The following is a 20398-nucleotide window of genomic DNA, read 5'->3' on the forward strand; positions in this document are numbered from 1 at the left end:
TGCCATGCCATTAGCGATGCAGCTTCCTACTATTATAAACAGCAATCATAGAGCTATGGCAACAACTTCAGTTGTCACGCTCATGACGACAACAACACCACCCGATCGATATCAATGTACTTTGCCCTCGCGTACTATATTTCTTCCTTTTGTACCCGATACGTTTGTGTTTCCTTTAGCCAAACCTGGTGTATATACATCACTACCAGCCTTGAGCAATGCTTGTAAGCAATAAGCCAGGGAACAAAGCGAGACCAGGTATTACGCTGGCGTCAGTACCTCCGCTGTGTTTTTATAGTGCGACTACAATACAAGTTATTATTATCATAGACGTTATTTTCAACTGAACACCCTTGTTCTGATAAGACCCGGATCAATACATATACCTAGCGATTTGCGCAATGCGCGTTCGTTTCTTGAGTATGGGTAGAGCAGAACATCTCGGTATCACTCTCGTGCATTCGCGTCTGTGAGTAATACGTCACCAACATTACTAGAATGGTATTGCTTAGGTATCGATTGTGGGAAGCCCTAGAATGGTGGTGGCGGTAAACAAACGTTCGAAAAATCGCTAACTCAGATCAAGCGGAAAAACAGGTCTTTGCGTAGTACTTCCGATGCGCTGCAGCGATAGAGGAACTAGAGCGATAGAGAGAACTAATGACACATAGTTAGCGTAGTGAGACACTAAATATGTAGGAAAATATCATGTTGACATTGGAGATCGATGTCAAGCGTCGAAGGTTAGCGAAGTAAACAAACACATTTTCCCACTACCTTTGTATCCATGTTTCCAAAACAGCATTTCCTCTAGTTATCAACTATAGGAATTTCCCAGTGTTTATCGATCTATTACAGAAATAGCATTCGGTTGAAAGTGGATTCGACTTGAAGGAAGTTTTCGACTGATCCTATATTGGATGGTAAGTCACTGGTCCTCAGATAAAAGGGAGCTGTTGCTACCGGCGAAACTAACGAATACACGAGGTAGTACCGCGTCCACAAAATCATCAAGCAGCTAAAAAAAAAAGCACCTGATAAGCGAACACGGTATGGGAAGAAACTACGCTGAATTTCCATTCAAGCTTTCCACTAATGGCAAATAAGCTGAATAATTTTCAAGGTCACATTCTACGAATCACACCAGCCCCCAATACAGACTTCTACACCTCATTTTCCCTTTGCTAACATACGTCTTTCACAAATCTACCGAGAAATACTAAACTGTACGATATATGTGAGAAGCGCAATGCACAGAATGATAAATAGTAGCAACTTGACTTATTTCTGCTCTGAAGCAATGCATTTTTTTTTTACAAAATACATATCCTATATGAGTATCAGCTTATGCTTTATGTAAGATGAGGACTGATCGGAACAAAAATGCCTAAATAAACGAATCTGTAGTTATCAAATATAGCCAACGCTGCTATAAGAGTTTCGCCAGCAGAGGAAAGACTTCGGCCGCTGAGCCTTCTGATGACCTCTTTGACAAACTTCCTCAGCTGTACTTCTGTGGTTTTGAATTATGAGCTACTGGTTACAGATATTACGAAAATGCATGGATACGTCACTATATCTTATTCCATTTGTAATTTCCACTCACTTTCCAATTCCCAACTTTCCTCAGGAGCGTCGAAATACGTTTCACATCTTCATCTGTTTTAAATGTTGTAAATTTCTTCAGCACCACGATTATTATGGGTTAATACCCTGGCGTTACGTAACCGATGCAGGACAAACAACTTTTTATTCCACGAAATATGACTTCTTCTGTGAGTTGGTGCGTTCACACACGACAATGCTCATCAATTCTCTCGGTATGTCATCCCATGATATATTTATTGGTAAGCAGTACACATCAGATCAGGACCATATGCACAGAGAATGAGAATCATACGTGGGAAAAGTTTCCAGATCCGTTCGTTTTTCAAAACATTTAGACATTTTTGAAGGAATTCCCAAAATTTTAGTTCAGTCCTTTGGGGGTGAGAGCTGAATACGTAAAAATGTTAACCTGTTGGGGCTTATTGGGAACGGAGACATTTTGCCTTTTAAATTCTAGGAAAAGTAACATGGCAGAGATCAATTAAAAAGAAGAAAGAATAAAAAACAAAGGTCTGTGAGAATTGTTTTCTCGACAGAGACAAGGAAGACGTGTGCGCGCAAAGAAAAGTCGATTCCTTCAATTCTATGTAATTTTCAGATATATATATAATATTTTGTAGCATAATACGACTTTTTTGACTTTAAACTGAAATTATTTGAAAACATCCTGTCGCCACTGTAGATCCATGGGTATCCGCGTAAAGCTAAAATTCCCCTTGTCCAAAGATTAAGACTCAAATTCCAATTTAGCTAGTAAAGCACGGAGACATGCTATGGCTTACCATAGTTCGACACAGGCAGTTACTTTGGCGGAACTAGAGAAGCTGTCAGCTAGACTATCTTCCGATATTACAACAAATAAATTCTCGCAATAACCACCCTTAACTATAACATACGCTTGGCCCGATCCTCTGCAGTGCATATCAGCCCTAAAAGATCTAGCTTATACCCTTTATATAGGTGATACAATTTTTACGTTATAATAAATGATACAAGAGATCAGGTATTTTTAGCCGATAAAGACTACCTTAGTGGAAGCGACTCGCGCTAACAGAAATGACAGAAAATTCAAACACAAACAAGATTTTGTAGAAAAAATTTTCAGTTTATCCTTAGAAACACAATCTGTAATCACAATCATTTAGACTAAAGTGATTGCAATAGCCAAGCAACGGGACTGCTCTGGTAGATCGAATGATCTTGAATCTCGTACTAAACGTAGTGCTCGATTTATATGAAACCTATTCGGCAGATCCGAAATTCGGAACCAACCGCTATCTTTGGAAGCATACATCAAAAAAGTGGCACGTTATCAGTTTATCATAACGGCACCGTCCTACTGCATCTTGTCCTACCCATAAGCATTTTGAATAGCATACAGGGCAGAGTGTCAATTCACTTAGATACTGTTGGGTCTCTGGCCACAGTTGAACACAAGTATCAACGGTTATGAGTAAGTTTAATGCGCATTATGGTTATAGAATACAGACAAAAGCCCTCAATTTCGGTAGAAAATGACTAGAAATGAGGTCTGCTGTACATAATGTGGATCCGTACATTAGGACTTCCATCCCTAGAAGGTTCCTCTTTTTCACTCGTTCTTTGTTCGTAATGCTGAAACAACAAACATGACGTACTTCAAATTTTATTCTTTTGGCCTACTGCTAGTAATTATTTGTATTTAATTGACTCGAGAGTGTTCTGACCTTTTTTAATGAGGCCATACTTTTCGCACAATTGCTATACTTTTGAGTAATATGTGTCATGAACGTAAAATATAATAAAGGAAGCTATTCTAACAGCTCCATAAAGCAACTTACTGAATTGAAACTTACGTAAAGAAAACAAATCACAGGTAAAACCGCAAGAAATATATATATACACAATATATACATATAGTATGTATATATAATATATATATACATACTATATATTAGTAATCATATATATACATATATATATATATGATTACTAATTTTGTATAGCTAGCACATTAACCTTTCCAGTAAGAGAGCTAATTAGTACAATGGCCGTTATTAAAGAACAACCAAACTGCAAAAAGAGAATATGCTTACTGCATCCCGATCTTGTCTGCCATTGCAAACACGGCCGTATCAAATAAATCGTTTAAACAAGAATAATATTACCTCGACCAGCTTCGCTGTGCCCTAAAAGCTGGCCTTCAGTATGCAACTTGCGTAATGTTTGTGTATATAATCGCCGTTAAAGCGTTTTTAGGAGCCTCAAAACACTCCGCGGCTACCCTAAACACATAGCAAAGCTGAATTAGGTGAAATGTCCATCCAGAACTTGCTTGAAGCCCATTTAGTCTTAAGGAAGCTAGTGAATGACTGACATAAACCATCGTTTCGCGTCCTAATTAACCAGACATAATTTAATCATATACTGCCTTGCCAAACTACTGTGATTCAAATATATCCCAGCGTTAAGTCCAACCAGAGTTCGTGTCTAACGCTGCTGCCGAATCCATAAAGGGGTATAGGGGTGTGGAGTCATAATGTTATGCAGATGTCAGCCTCACTAAACGATAATAGGGTCAGCCTCTGCAGCTGAAATATCTATTCTATGCAGTTCGAATGTCAAGCCGAAAATTACGTTCTTACCATGTGATTCTGTGAGTGGTAATTGTTGGCGCCACCGAGACGTTGACGACACCGACCATATGGAAATTCCGTTGTTCTTCGACGTGCCTGGTAGTTCTTTCTCGTACTAACGATGCCGCCTCACATAGCGATGGGATTCGACTCTGTGAGATGTTGAGAGCGGCGCCGTTCACTCTCTCCCTCCTGGTGTTGCACTTACTACTGTGGTTTAAGAACGGTTATACTTCAACAAGCCCGCAGTTTTCTCCAACGAATCAATGAATTTACCGGTCAATGAGTTCTTTTTGCGAACGAGCAATAGATTAGAGATGTCTTAATTCTTGTTTACGCTGCGCTACTGTATACTTCGTTGACACTCTCTACTATTTGCTCTTTCGCACAATCAACGAGAGTATGGCGGATGAATAAGACTTCATACTTAAATTCGTTTAAATGACTCCTCCAAGGATTGTTGCTTGTCAAAGCTGCTACGGTCAGTCAGCCCCATGTTCTGCTTCAGCTAAATACTAAGCGTCAGTTCGTGGGTTCAATAATTGACGGAAAAGCAACGACCTGGACCTCATTTTGGGCGGAGTTTTGGCGCCTGTAGACCTACCTCTCGTTATTGTAGTAGTACCTGTTTCCTAATAGTATCGATTTTTTTTTCGTTTTTTGCATTTGTTGAAAGAGGTAACTTAATCCAGCAACTACAACACGTGTGTCACGACCACTGAAAATCATTCTTATTATGCCTGAAATCAGTGATTGTTTACTGCAGGCGACATTTACGTCAGCAGATGAAGTAAAGCAGCAATTATGTTAGCTGTCTTCTTTTTTTAATTGCGTTTTTTATGCCTCAAGGCTATTTGATGTAGTAGCTTGTTAACTTTTTTCATCTATTGGTGCTGTTTGATTGCTTCCTTAGCGGCAACGATCAATGGATGTAAGGTAATTAGAGGCCGTGCCAGTTTGAGGAACGCATGTTGAAGCATCTGCGAGGCCGACGGCCGATGGTTAGGGTCGACCGTTAAACAGGAGTCCAAGAAGTCCTGCAAAAGTGGACTGAGTTTGTCACGTTCCTTAATTGTTGGTCTGCCATTGGTTGCAATTAAGTAGAGCGCTCGAAGTTGGTTTTCGTTGAGATACGGTGGTTCCCCTTCGATCATCTCGATAGCCATGATTCCCAGTGACCAAATATCTACCTGGAAGTGCGAAAAGCAAGCAAGCAAGCAATTATTCCGTAGCTACAATAACAAAAATAACGTATTACCGTTGCAGTGCTGCAAGCTGTGTAACGATGTAATTAAATCAATTATTCGCAACATGTAAACTCCCTTGAGATTTGATAAAGAGACGAAAGAGCTAACACCAACTCTCTCGTTAGGTAGACAATGTTTATGGCTTATCGTTTACTATAACGCAAAAAAGCTTTGCCCCCACGACATTAATCTGTGTTTACTGAATAGCAAACAACCACACTCAACAACCGTATAGGTCGACCAGAAGGAGTTCTGACCTTCACATCTAACGGCGTTCCAAATATAACAGAGGTTGATCGTTTTTTTTCTTTGTAAACACACATGATTTCAAAATCTTTTTACCTTAGTGCAAACCAGTTAAACCTGCTCAACGGTGAAAATATATTTCACTTCAAGGCTTTGATTTATTATATATATATATATAACTAATAAGACAATTTATTCTGCGGCACCCTACTCGACAGGTTGTTTTTAGGAGAGCATCTCATTAGGTAACGTCATTATTCCTGATGACGCAATATATGGCAGTAGAAATAAGATGTTTCTCACTCTGCATTGTTACTGAACCACATCGTTCCGGCTTCTTTCTGTGTGACCCTACAATAGGTTACTGATTTCCAGTACCAAGCAAATGTATCAAGACAGCCCACCACTGAACTTCCAATACTCCATGCTTCCCCACGTTGTCAACACTATAAAGGATGTATTGTTACCTTTGGCCCATACTGTTTCCGCGTCACGATCTCCGGGCTCATCCAGTATGGTGTGCCAACCATCGTAGATCGTTTATGCGCCTCTGCGGCGCCTCCCAGTTGAGCGCAAAAGCCGAAATCCGTCAGTTTGACACCTCCATCCATACCTAACAAGACGTTATCGCTCTTGATGTCTCGGTGAATGATACGCTTCGAGTGAAGGAACTCCAACGCGAGCAGCACCTGTGTTCAACACGGGAAAGGTACAACAAATGATTACACATAATTATTCAGAAACTTGTAGGGAAAGCAGGAGATCTCCACCTCTACGAGAAATATCAACCGACCGCGGCCATCCACTCAACCCAGCTTCTTAAACCATTCACACGTTCCGTTTTACAATTGATGGTTGATGGCCACAATCGTAGAGGGAACCGATGACGCTACTGCGCGGCTAATCGGCAAGTATTAGAATAATACACAATTTTTGGAGGGTAAATTTTGCTTACCTTTCAAGCTTGATTTTTTTAATTCTTAGAATATCTCGTTTACTCCATATCCTATCTAATAGAACATCTACATTAATTTACCCAAGAACACCCATTTAAGTTTCAGTAACGACAAGCCGTTTTTCTCATCCATAAGATCATCCATAAAACGCCCTTCTCACGACATTATTGTCTTACCGTTCCTTTGATTTTCTTTATCTTGCATTAACGTGAAATTACGCACTTTTACGGATGTATGCCACAGGGAAAAGCATTTCTGCTAGTTGCTAGTCGATAATAAATCGAAAACAGCAAAAAGTAATGAATCGAACACAATTAAACGACGAGCACGGAGAACTTAGCTGACACCTTGATAGAATAAAAGAAGCAATTCCTGCTTCTCAGAAGCCACCAGAGGTGCCTATATCGACCGTTTACCTCTGCTAAATAGATGCATCCGATACTTTTACTGTTTTTCATCCGAAGCTGTAAAACAACACAGGTTGGAGAGGGCAACAACGCTAACATCAGCTATATTTCCTTAAGTTTCCTTTGTGTTATTTGAAATTGGTGGCGACACGAATCCTTTACTGGGTCCCTCGTCCTCGGACTAACATGAAAATAAGTAAAATTGTAATATACGAAACTCATGATAATGAACCACTGATCGTAGCCGATAAAGGCACTTACCCAAAACTAAGCTACATAGTTATCGTCATGATGTTACGCCAAAAAGAACACACACAGGATCAGTAGAGAAGTTCGCTAGAGTAAACAATTCACTCGAGATAAAGAAATAAGGACGTCGATAATTTACCTCTCGGAGTACAGCTGCAATTTGTCCTTCGTCGAGGAGCGTTTCTGTGACGACGTCCGTCAGCTGGCCTCCGGCTAAGTACTCCATGCAAACCCACAGCTCCATCTGACCGCTTCCTGCAGAGCCGCCACTGGGTGGCACTGAACACGGTACGCCTTGCACCAAATAAGAGTCTAAATAGTTGACAATATTTGGATGCCGCAATGACTTTAGAACCTAGAGTGTTCCGAAACATCGTAATTAACGAAATCATACAAAAGTTAGCTATGTAGTAGCTATGTACTAAGTTCAAACCAAAAAAAAGATTAACATCGTCCACCAAACAAAGCAAGCATTGCCGAAGACACAGTCAAAGTTTGCAACATTCAAGCGTCGATTTGTTATGATCAATGGGAAATCTCTTCATTTTCCTGTGCGTCGTATCATGCTCTCATACCCAACTTTTTAAATCCAACCAAGGAATTAGGACGGCTTAGGAATCACCTCAATATCTCATCCGGTATCGCGCGTCACGCAGTTACAATGACTGATTTTAGAAGGAAATCGCCACCCAGGATAAGAAGTGATGTCTTTGCGTGAATATAAATCAAAGATAGAATTTGGTGGGTCCAGAAGAGAAGCCAAAGCCCAGGGTCCATACAGATCTTAACCCAAAAAAATACTACGCTTTGTGTTTGATGGGGTTGCAAAGGCTTAATTTAAACAGAGTCTGTCGGCACGTGTATTTAGCGCAGTTGCATCGAGTCAATCAAATTAGTCTGTTGGGTCATTCTGCCCTATGATAACGCGAAACCACACACGGCAAGCGTCGTCCAAGCTGCTTTCTTGGACTCCAGATGAGAGGTTCCGCTGCATCCCCTTTCGCCTTTCCATCCTTTGAACAATCACTTTTGTAGCCTTACCTTCGACACGGACAAACAACACAAAACACGGCTAGGAAATTTTGAGACGAAACCCGCTACTTTCAGACAACACAGCACACATCATTTAGTGGAAACTTCGGCGAAAGTCGTGAACAATGATGAGGTATACATAAAATGGTAACTAAATGTCACAAATAAAGCAAATGCTTTTTTCTATTCGGTAAAAAATCCTCGGAGACTTAATTAAATTATAACTTCTTTATCCGCACAGATTACCCACGTTGATCAAACTAAGAACGTTGCTTCATCTCTCATTTTATCTGACTTACGTTAATTGACTGTCAATAATCTGGCAAATCAATAACTCTGAACGGTCGCTACAAGTTCAGATTGTTACTGTGTGAGTCACACGGCTCCTTTAAAAACCAACACCCACAAAAATTAAAGGCATATTTTCCCTGCTTTTGAAACTTTAGCTCTTAAATTGTCATTATTGCGGGTAACTTTCCGGGTTCATTCTAATGACTTTCTGCGACGCTCCCAGTGTGTTTCACCTGAAATTGCTTTATGTTCGCAAAAACTAGTGGTAAATCTTGGTTTTGCGGCAACAATAATATTTATTACTTTGCGATGGCAATGGTTCACTTAAAGCGAAAAAGTTTGTAAAGGTTTGAAGCATTATCATTGGACCTGGGTAAAATTCTATATCTTTCAGCCCTATTGGCTATCCTTGGGCCTTTAAAAATGCCTTTTAATATTTTTTTTGACTATAGGAAAGAAAAATTAAATTGGAGATGCCATCTCGTTGATCTGTTCCCTGATGTCCTGGAAACGATGACATCGCAATATAATACACACCATCACATTCGACCGAGATTGGCATGACGTAATGCAAAATTGTTACACGCACGTAAAAAAGCCAACAGCGTCAGATGCCAACATAGCAAATACTCAGACTATCTTCCGTATTCTTGATGACTTTTCGATGTTCAAAATGATGAATTTTTTGTGATTGAGAAGTTCCTCAAGAAACCACAACCGAGGAAGAAAATTGCACCACGTCATTGTCTTAAATAGTGGTCTGGCTAGAGGCCATTAAAATGAGGTAATGAAGGTTAGCACTAAATCTACAACTAAAAATCAATACGTAATTCCTGGGAATCCTGATATTAGCTTAATGCAGAGTGTTCCAACCAAACAATGCGTTGAACTGAAATGTATTTGATACAATGTAAGTTAGATGAGCCAATAGACGTTTCTCACTGAAATTTGGAAAACCAACACACATATCGTAATAATTAGCGTTATTTTTTACATCCCATTTGTGAGATATACATTCAAGACAATCCTAAATCCCAAAGGTCCTAGGTAATTGTATACAACCCTGATAATATTCTTTCTGATAATTTTTAAAAACAGGATGAAACATAATCGTTCAGTTTAGGGAAGTCAGGTACTTGAAATTGAACAATAATAAAATGAACTAGCAATGAAAACATGAACTAGCAATTTAATAATAGTAACTGTTAATAATATAACTAAAATAAGATAAATATATAATAATATCTAACTGTTAATAATAATAATTATTATGTCAATTAACTGGTACTAAATCAATCGTAAGTTCAAAGACTAATCGTCACACCCAGATTACAGAGCAAAAAATGAATTCTGAACGTCCCTCCTTTAATTGATATCGAGTATCCAGCTGTATACAAATACATTGTACAAAATATAATTTTGGTTGGCTCATCTACAAGCTTTTGATCGTTCTAGCGGTATAAGTCTGCGTAAATATAATGATGTAAAGGGACCCTCTACGTTCCCTCAACATAATGCAATTCACAGCATAGCTTCCGGGTTAATAAGCCATACTACCCATTAAATTGCACTATAGTCTCTCTTTTATATAATCCGTATTTGTGCACCTTTTTGTCTAAAAAAACATATATATAAACAAGAAACAAAGGCGTTTAACAAAAGTGAACAAGAAAAATTCCTCTCAAAGGCTTATCCTAATAAAATAGAACCTCCTATTACCACTTACCCCTGATTCCTGCCAATTCAAATGAAAGAGGTCTTTGTCTTGACAAAACCTGCTCGAGAAAGCGAATCAAAATCGAAGAAAAGAACCAACCGCATAGAGAGCTTTGCAACGTGGTAATTAAACGTGCACCTAATACCGGTGTAATCTAAATCCTCATTAAACTTCTATGCTAATCAGTTTGTCCATCAAAACCCACCTGAATCTCATTGATGATAAGCTCGCGTTTGGGTTGCTGCGCTAAGACCATTTGTTTGATAGCGACTTCTGATCCGGTCGCCGTCTCAATGGCCGTGTACACGACCCCAGACGCACCCTGTCCAATTTTCCTCAGCTTTGTGTACTTCGAGTGTGGGTCCCCAACTGAGATGATGCCCTTGAGCAATTCAATCACCTGTTCTTCGGACATCTTCTTTTTCTGGCTCGAACGCGTTCGTACCTGCGCTGCATCATTATCGGCAGGCGGTTCCGTAGCAACTTGGTCGTGAAGAGTTGTCGTTTCAACGCAGGGCGTTACTTCTGGCGTAGTTCTCTGACCAGCATCACCTGCACCGCTATCGTTGTTATTGGTTAGGTCAATATTTTCTCCACCAGGAAGATTCCGATTTCGCTCCTCTTCTTTGGGCGATGCAACCGTCGTTGATATTGGTGACGGCGACGATAACGTGGAGACTGGCCTCGTGTACAGGGATCTCGTCCGTTCAGGCCGAGGTGGAGGAGAGGGAGCTTTTGAGCGTAATGCTACGCCTGGAGGTTGCATTCCTTGTGGGGTCCCGGCCGTCGACGCTTCCGAACTCAAGGATCGTTCCTCGGATGCCACTGATGTCCTACTGCCGCATGATACATGCCGTGAGGGACCGCTCTCGCTTGGCGTTGACACTTTGTCAGTGGCACCTGAAGCCACACTTTCTTCAGAAGTCGTCGACAATGGATAGCCGCCTCCCCCCTGCATAAGGTACTTTGGTCTCATATCGCGGGGGCCTCCAAGACCGCTTTGGCCGGACTCCGACAATTTTTGGTTGTCGTAGAAATTCAACGCATCGATGACAGCCTGCGGATTTGTTTCCTGTTCTCTTTTCGAAATATTTGATGTCTGCAACAGCTTCATCCATGCCGAAGGAAGACCTATAAACAAATCATCAGAGACAACGAATGTGACTATTAGAAAATGTATACGATTTAAGGAAAGGGATGGATTTGCCGGATTCAATGCATTTGTAGAGGAACTATCGACTGTTCTTATCACGATACGGGTGTATAAATGGAAGAACTGCACGAAATAACATTCCGAATAAAACAATAACATTTACACTTGTGCATATGAAAGGCAAACAGGTATGACAAGTTTTTGAGTTTTAGAGCAAAAACTTTGCACGAAGAAATTCATTTCTAAATCTTGTACAGGTAACATTACGAATCATATCCGCTGTTCCATTCGTCTGCATATCTTTGATTTATAATTCATTCTCCTCAATTTTTTTGTTGCATCACCTATGACGTTACGCGAACAAGTCCTGAAATGTGTAAACCTCTACATTAATGCTTGCTAGGAATGTGTCAAAACTCACCAGTAAATTCACCCGTAATCGGATCAAATCCTACGTGCATTTTGTGCGCGAAGTTTGTTGGCTTCGAAATCGTTATCTGTGCTGGTTCAGCCCCATGTTTGTGTTTGTGTTTTGACGGCTCCGGAGGCAATGGTCTCAACTCGAGAGGCAGGGACGCGGCAGGATTTCTCGCCTGCGCCGATGTAAGCCGCACAGGGGGCGGTGGGGGTTTATCTTCTGAAGTCGACATTATGTGGCGCGACGATGGCTGATATGTTTGCTATCTTCGCAGTCGTCTCAGCTAGGCAACTGAACCCACCAAGGTGCGGCCCTAGTCACCTTGATCCACCACAATCACCACAGGTTCTGCGATCGACGCAGAGTCACTACACTCCACAGGTTTGTTTTACCGCAGTTTTGTTTTGCTAACAAACAAGAAAATGACGATGTCCCTTGACTTCCGCTATTGACAGCATAAAAAACTGTCGTAAGTTGTATAAATCTTCACGATCAACTTCGTTGTGTGTTTTCGTTAACAATAGCGTTACGTAAGTTCATTAATCATTAATGAATGATTAGGTGAGTACGAAAAAAATTGGTGCGAGAGCCAGCTGATGACATCTGGCGTCTGGGCCCTTTCTATACATGTGTGATACGCAGCTCCTTATCTGCTGACGTCCACACTTGTGTGGATGTGCCAATAGTCCTGAATGTTTTATCATGAACCGTTTTAATAGACGACGACAGGAACTCGATCTATCGTTGGGGCATCGACAAAAACGGATTAAGAAAGAAAGAGTAACAGTAATCAAAAACAAACGAAGAAGGCCATGTTAGTCACTAACTATAGAACTTTGTTTGTAGGAGTTGTTATTTATAAGTAATGCACGGGTTGATTCTATTGTAATAATATATTTTTTACACACGTACATGTACCTATGGTAAATGGGGCTTTAATGAAATATAGTGTATGCACCGATTATTGTTAGAATATAAATACCCTAAAGAGCTATACATAATAAGCGCTTCTGAAATTTTTTTGAATGAAATATAAAACCAAATGGCTGAGGTAATTAGATGCATCTTTACTTGCCTTATAATCTTGCATCAGACGCGAAGAATTTTACTAAATATCAGCTATATCTAATTTAATAATTTCTGTATACGATATTTTTTTTATTATACGTAATAGAAGTTAGCTATTTAAAATATTGTCAACTGATTTTCTTTAAAAAAAAACTTAACTATATAAATTATATAATAATTATACCACAACGCAATTTTTGGAACTCCATATTTTTTTATCACTCATACCGAACAAGACCAGCCACCAGAAAGCTCAGAAAGTATGCACGGAACAACGAGGTGATACTAGCGTACTCTTACAAGCCCTTTACGTAAATTATTGTTCCAGTTCAACCTCGACCGTTTTCAATTAGGCTGAATATAGCTTTACTTATTAGTTTACAAGAAACACTTAGTTATCAATGGTTCGTAGGTGACCTATACGTCTCATCGGGGCTCATCACTCACGTCATACAAATAGGATCGTGGAGGAGACCGTTGAGCGGAATAGTAAAGCAGACAACAAGTAAAAGCTCGGTCTTTTTAGATAATGTTTTCAGGTTGCAACTTCTAGCAGTTACAGACCCAAAATGGAAGTTCTGACTGGGCTGCTGACGATTTTTTTGTGTTAAGTTTTAATACAGTGGAGTCTCGCATAGCTTTGATAATGCTACTACCGGATGCGAAACTCGAGACATTTGTCTTTGGCTGACTTTTCAATTGCAAGAAATACAAAAAAAACAAAAATCCGGTATAGAAATGTCAGTGACCAACAGCTTAACTTTTTCGAATTGTCATTTTAAAAAGCTAATTAACAATTGCTTAACTTCGGATGTTAAGATAACTACGTATTGTACGTTCACTAACTAGAAACAAATAACTTTTTACGTAATTTCCAATAGCGAATACTGGTAGAACAGTGCCCAATAATATCAATTTCATTGGCACTGTTTTCTAACAAATACACAGTTAATCCTTTATTGGGTTAACCTATCAGCTCTGATTGATTTGTAATTTCTGCAGTGCATCTCTGCAAGAATAATTATGAGTGCTTTGAGAAAGCATTTTTGGCCTAATTTTGCTGCTCCGTAGTAGCATTAGGCTTCCGATTTATTAAGCTTTTAACAACGTGAATTTAGCCTAAGAGGCTTACCAAGCTGAAAGCGCTCAGCTGTCCGTTATGGGTTGTGACGGCTGAATGGCATTGAAAGTTATCGTTCGGCCCAAATTCTGAACCACTGACTGGATGCCATCCGATATTCAACGACTAAGCAAATAGATACAAATAGTAATTCGTTCACAAAGCTTGAAGATATCCAAGCTCGCTACCTAGCGTCACAGCTGATCCGTATAATATAGTTTCAGTTGTATCATGTTACTACTATAACAAATAATAATAATTATAATAACAATAGTTATCTAACAAAAGTTGGTATATGGGTCACTCGTGATGACAGAAAATTTGCTATATTCACTATGACGTGTACAAAGGCGTTCACTCCGCACTAAAAGCTGTTTTATCTGACGACGAAGTAATACTATTGTTACGTGGCGATATTGAAAAATGCGTGTGGAATTGCCACTTTCCGGTTGCAGTCTCAACCCAGGTCATCATCAGTATGCTGAACACCTATTCATTTTTTACGTGGGGGGTTAATAGTTTGCCATTCTATGTATAACGCAATTATTTAGGTATATACTACTCAATATAAGCTACTCAATGTTTATTGTTATTCGCGCAATTAGCCCACTTTGCACCTCCCTGTGTTAACTTAAAGCTTGGTTTTGAACATACTGCACCCGTACGGGGACTGATTATTCTCAACACTAATCAAAAACTACATTAACTACTAACTTTTGTCATTTATATTAACGCGTCATCGTTCAGCATTAGTAATCACTTATAGTAGATGAACTAACCTGGAGTTTTTCTGGACTGTTTTCAAAGAGAAGTTAGTTCTCTCTTGTGTAAAGCTCGTTTTTTCTAATTTATGCATCCTAACAGAGGCCAGTCTACGGCAGCATATCATACCCTAAATGCTGGTATTGGCTGATTGCTACAAACTTGACAACTTACGAAAACGTGTCGAAATCGAGTCATTCGCGAGAACCACCAGAAGGATATATATATATCTTAAATCATTTGCCCACTTTGCCATTGAGTAATTTGTAATACATACAAACTAACATCTTGTAAGTTTGAATACAGGTTTTCGTGTCATCTTCGGTATCGTATAGTTGGTAATGTCAAATATGATGAACCCAAAACTCTACAGTGTATATAACAATACAATTTAAAGACTACCTTTCCTGTTCTCTTTGTTTGTATATACAAACGTTGTTTGTTCCGACCGATAGGTTTAGATAATATATAGGATAACCTTCATGGTTTCTGCTATAGCAGCATGAGTTAAAATGGTCTTAGGTCTTTTCTTATATAAAGCCCTTAACTTTTCTAAGTTTCCTCTCGCTTTAAAGTAGTAATCTTGTAAATTTTCTACAACACGTTGCAAGACTGTAAGTTAGAAGTCACATATAACCAAAAATTAGACAGGAACTATTTTAGGCCTTCTGCATAAATAGCTCTATCCTTTTTTACGTTTGCTTTCCTTGTAGTCGACTCCTACAGGGCTCGTCTAGCAAATTTCCTTGAAATATTCTATTAGACTGCCGGGAATATCAAGTGCATTCGGAAAATATCTGTGACTTAAAGTTGACCAAATTGAATTGATGCGCGGAAACGCGTATATCTATAGTTTTACATCATAGTAGTATAGTTCAGAATTGTTTGTCGCAAACAACTGTTCGTGCCATTATCCTCCGTCATGTCCCCGTATTGAAATAACTAAATTCCCCTCGAACAGAGCATTCAGATTGTCCACCATGGGTGGCATTAATTAGACACAGCAAGCTCTATGCAAATAGCATCAGAGAACACTACGCTTAACAATAAGTATGCATAGAAGGGCTTCCCACCTCGAATATCGCATATCTAACAATATAAAAATCTTTAAACAAATATCAGCAATCGTAAGGATAGCTGCAGGACACTAGTAAAGGAGGCAATGTTATCGCGTGAGGCGAATTCGTTAGACAAATAACATTACAAACGCCGATTACACAGTATGCGCTCACGTTGCCGAAAGGCCGACCAGAAACTGCTTTTAAGGTTACAGAAGATCAAAAAAAAAACAGACTGAACAACCATCTTTCAAAGGTTCAATATTTAATTTAGTTTATTTTTCCTAGGGACGTTAGACAAATATGATTTTATATAGGCAAGCTATTACTCATGCATGTTTCTAGTAATGTCATCAGCGAAGCTCAAGCGATGACTTATGGAAAATATTACTATTAATTAGAGAGGTCTGTGTTATATTGTTTTAAAGCCATTCACTGAACAGATCTACGAAATAATTACTAAAACTACCTAACCATGCTCCGGGTGACCTTCATTTTACATGAGTAGTTGTTGATAAAAACAACAAGGCCTTAGAAAGGCGACGAGGAATAAGTGATTATTAACCTTGCAGAAGATTTTTGTTTGAAAACATTCTTATCGCTTAATGCCTGAAAACTACAATATCCCCACTAGCCTCGATGTATATAAAAATGTCTCCTTTCTTTCATGTTCAGCTCCGCGTGAGACCCGCCTGGTTTCAATATCTTTTATAGTTATGTAAGGACCAGCCAAACAAAGACTCCTTAGATTTCAAAAGCTGAGAAATACTGCCGGACTGAAAAGGGTAGCTGTACTTAATATAACAAGATTTTATCAGTAATAGCACTCAGAAAGATCGCACTGTTATTCGCATATAACCATAATTATCCAATACACGGTCCACCACTATATAGCTAACATGAAAAAAGTCCGCACGTTGGAAACATACTACAGCACAGGTGTGACCGATCCTTCTGTTTCAAACAGAGGGATTTTGTTTCAGACGAAACGGCTAGAGTAAAAAAATTGTAATTTCTTTCAAATCACAAAGTTCCTTTCAGTTTCCAAATCTTTCGTTATCATCTCTCTCGATGCGGAGGCCCACCCATGACACCCGCCTCACTGCGCATCTCACGCTGCGGATACATACCCGCCGGTAACAAATAACTGCTGCTGCCGCTACTTTAGCTCCTATTCCGTTTCAATTTAGTACAGTAAGGAGTATTCCCTGTAACGATTTTCAGGAACGAACAGGTACATGAACGATCCGGTACCTATAGCGGCGTTTATTGGCGACGGCGCCGTTGTTTCTGCTCGCCAAACACTATCGACCAATTTCGGCTAACAACAAACAGCACGGACTTCACTCGCTCTGTAATTTAATTTTGCTGGACAGGTTTTTTTAGCTTGATCACATTTGGGTTGGATGATCTAGTACACGAAAAAGCAGACGCCACATTGAAGGAGGCGGCGGCAAGCGACCACTGTCCGACATATTTTCCATGGGAGTGGGGCTAAGCCTTTGTAGATTCTGGCATAGATAAGCATGCGAAACGTGACAACATACTCACCCAAATATATAAACTATACCAGTGTCGAAAAGCAATTGATCCAACCACTGGAGGTATGACAAATAGCGGTACTGCCAGTATTACTAGTCGATGTTTGACCTCGATCTCAGCGCGGTACTATCGGAATGATTGTTTTTTTCCGAGTTAATTCTAGTTGTGCAAAATCCTAATCGCCCTCTGACTACGTTTTTTGTTGCTGAAAGTTTTTCTGTTAGGTTAATGGCAAACATTTAACGGGTATAAAGTTCGGCGACAGTTACCGATGTAAAAAACAAACATACCCAAACTAATATGAGACCGTTATTTAACAAACACAAAGATTTAGAGCGCTAGATGTTATCATATCGATGCCTGATTGCGGTTAGGAAAACCTATCTTGAATAAGCGTTGATTTATAGTCGGCCATTAGTTATACAATGACAGAACGCTCTTGCACTGTTTTTTTCCAATTTTGCTTAGTTGACACACTGTGTGTCAGATGCATTGTGATGCCGCATATTTATTAGTACAAAAAATGATAATCTATTTTTAGCCAATAGTAGATTGCTTAATTTCTATGTCGGCCAAAGTCGCGTGAGACTGCGTGGATCCACTTCTCAAAATGCCAATCTAAGACTAAAGCGACAAGATATAATACCTCCATTATAGCCACCTTGACTCAGCTTGTTTTAGTTCAGGCTCTAACAGCCTTTGACACAATTATTCGTATCAGACTCGAGTATCTGCCGTTCAAATGTCACCCCCACCTTATCGCAACTCGAGAATTATATAATTTTCGAGATATCTATATCTACAATCTCCGTTATTGATGCACTCTTTTTCAGCTGTGATACCTCATGCTTTACGCTTAGGTTGCTTTTGTGCTCTGATTAGTTTATCGCAATGCTAGCATAGTTGAGCTGCTGCGCAATGCCCCCACTGCAATCGGCCGCATCCACTACGCATCATTACGGTTTATGGTAAAGACGGTTCAATACGTCTGTACAAACTCCAGTTGAATAACGAAAAAATATAGCGGTCAAAGGATATCTACTTAACAGATTGCAGCAACATGGACGGATACAGACATTACCGATAGCTCTGTAATTGCTATCATACAACCAAAACTTTTAGTACTTTGTCATCTAAGAGAAGCAAATTAAGAAAACTGTAACTTTTAATTTACATAATAGGTTAGGTCGCGTTGAAATACTTGCAGTCGCGTAACAACTTCAAACATCAGTTGAACAACAAATAGATACGTCCGCCATAGGTGAACGCTGATTTCACAGGAACTGATAGTTAACTATCGGTAAAAGCCGTGGTAGAGTCTAGAATAATTTGAACACCTCATGATGTTGACAGATGAGTTTAGCAGGCACAGGAAGTCGATCTCATAGTAACACAAAATAATCTCGATAAATTAGTAAAATCATTGCACCCAGCTAAACGGCTTCACTAACGAATTGCAGATATGGATCAATGTTTAAAGGCCAGCCCGTAATATCTGTCTGCATAGGGATTTACCGTAATCGCGTGCGTGTGCATGACATCATATATGCGTACGCAAAGTAAGTCTATGTTTTGGGAAACGGTTATTTGTCCTACCCAGTCAATTGTGATTCCCAAGTTCTTCCTTAGTTCCATTATGTTGAAATTTACAACTTTGAGTTGAGTCGCTGTTTAAGCAGTAGGAACGGTATCCAGTCATTCGAAGTTAAACTTTTTGTAACTGTAATGGTGTAGCTAGTTTACACCAAAAGCTCTACACCATCTCTACTCAAATGCGTTTAGAGAAGTCCTATATAAAAAAAAAAAGTATCTCAAATGTAGTCTAATATTCACCAACATAACCACAAAAACAAGACACTCGAAAGGCTCCTCTATCTATTTATTAGGATTATACTGCAAGTCCGTAGATACCTGTCCTATAACTAGCTGTAATGAAATACAAGAGACTTACAAAAAATGCATCTACTTTTAATAGATATTGTGTTAATTACATTAGTAAGCATCTAAACAATGGCAATCATTAAACGGCCCTTGTTTAGATCCTATAAGAAGCCGATGCTCAGATGAACCAGACATGATTAAGAATAGATTACTAATGAGACGTCATCTAATCATCGTGCGCAAGAATTTTAGGTAGGTCTTACCGGTACAGCAAATATTGTAGAAATCCTTTCACGGCTTTGTACAGGCAGCTTTTATACCTATCAGTCGACGGCCACACATTTACGACGAATACTGCGCAAAGCAAAGCAATATACAATGGTGTGGACCAGTTTTATCCCGTATGATGGAACAATCTGTACGTAAACCGATATCTGTACAGAAAATGTTGGTGTCATGTATGTATATACCCAACTTGATTATACATTATGTGGCCCGATTTCGAGTACAAACTAACAAAAATTGTTACTACGAAGAACAAAATGTCTACAAGCAGCGTGACAACAGCTGATATACGAATGATGTGAATGTTAGCGCTCTTCGTCCATCTAATAAACAGCTGAATATTCTTGCATGTCTTTGTCGGCGACGAACCCCCGCTGCGAAAACCCCCAAGTAAAGCGCATGTTGCATAAAATTTCCCAATTCAAAAGACCACAGCACCATGTTTATATCAATATTAAAATATCGAGTCTCAATTTCGCTGCGGTGCGGTTTAGCATTTCTTCAGTCGACTGGTCTTTGTGAGCATGAAATGAAAGATGTCTACGCACCGTTGCGAACTTGAACCACCTTGTACGTCCCAAAGTTTAATAGATAAATCTATCACTATCGTGCCATCATATTAAATCGACACTCGTATGCTCGATGCAAACACAGTTGTGAAATTCAATTATACGGCTATATAACCGCATGCTTCCCCGTTACAGGGGAAAGGGTTGTGGTAATGAACCATAATATTTGCTAAG

General features: G+C 39.4%; 1 protein-coding gene across 4 annotated transcripts in view; it reads right to left on the bottom strand.

Moving 5' to 3' along the window:
• LOC111261101 (serine/threonine-protein kinase PAK 2) overlaps positions 1 to 20398 on the bottom strand; it is a 38909-nt gene that overhangs the window by 8951 nt on the left and 9560 nt on the right. For 3 of the 4 annotated variants that reach the window (XM_022834345.2, XM_022834344.2, XM_086968568.1), the window contains exons 3-7: positions 11943 to 12677; positions 10574 to 11499; positions 7468 to 7683; positions 6184 to 6405; positions 4233 to 5413 (exon numbers count right to left, since the gene is read on the bottom strand). In XM_022834345.2, coding sequence (XP_022690080.1) covers positions 5108 to 5413; positions 6184 to 6405; positions 7468 to 7683; positions 10574 to 11499; positions 11943 to 12171 — 1899 coding nt within the window. In that variant the 5' untranslated portion in view covers positions 12172 to 12677 and the 3' untranslated portion in view covers positions 4233 to 5107. Of the gene's footprint in view, positions 1 to 2723; positions 3223 to 4232; positions 5414 to 6183; positions 6406 to 7467; positions 7684 to 10573; positions 11500 to 11942; positions 12678 to 20398 lie in introns of those variants that run through there. The other variant, XM_022834346.2, reaches the window with a different exon arrangement.

Source organism: Varroa jacobsoni, unplaced genomic scaffold (genome assembly GCF_002532875.2).
Source record: "Varroa jacobsoni isolate VJ856 unplaced genomic scaffold, vjacob_1.0 scaffold_518, whole genome shotgun sequence".
NCBI lineage: Eukaryota > Metazoa > Arthropoda > Arachnida > Mesostigmata > Varroidae > Varroa > Varroa jacobsoni.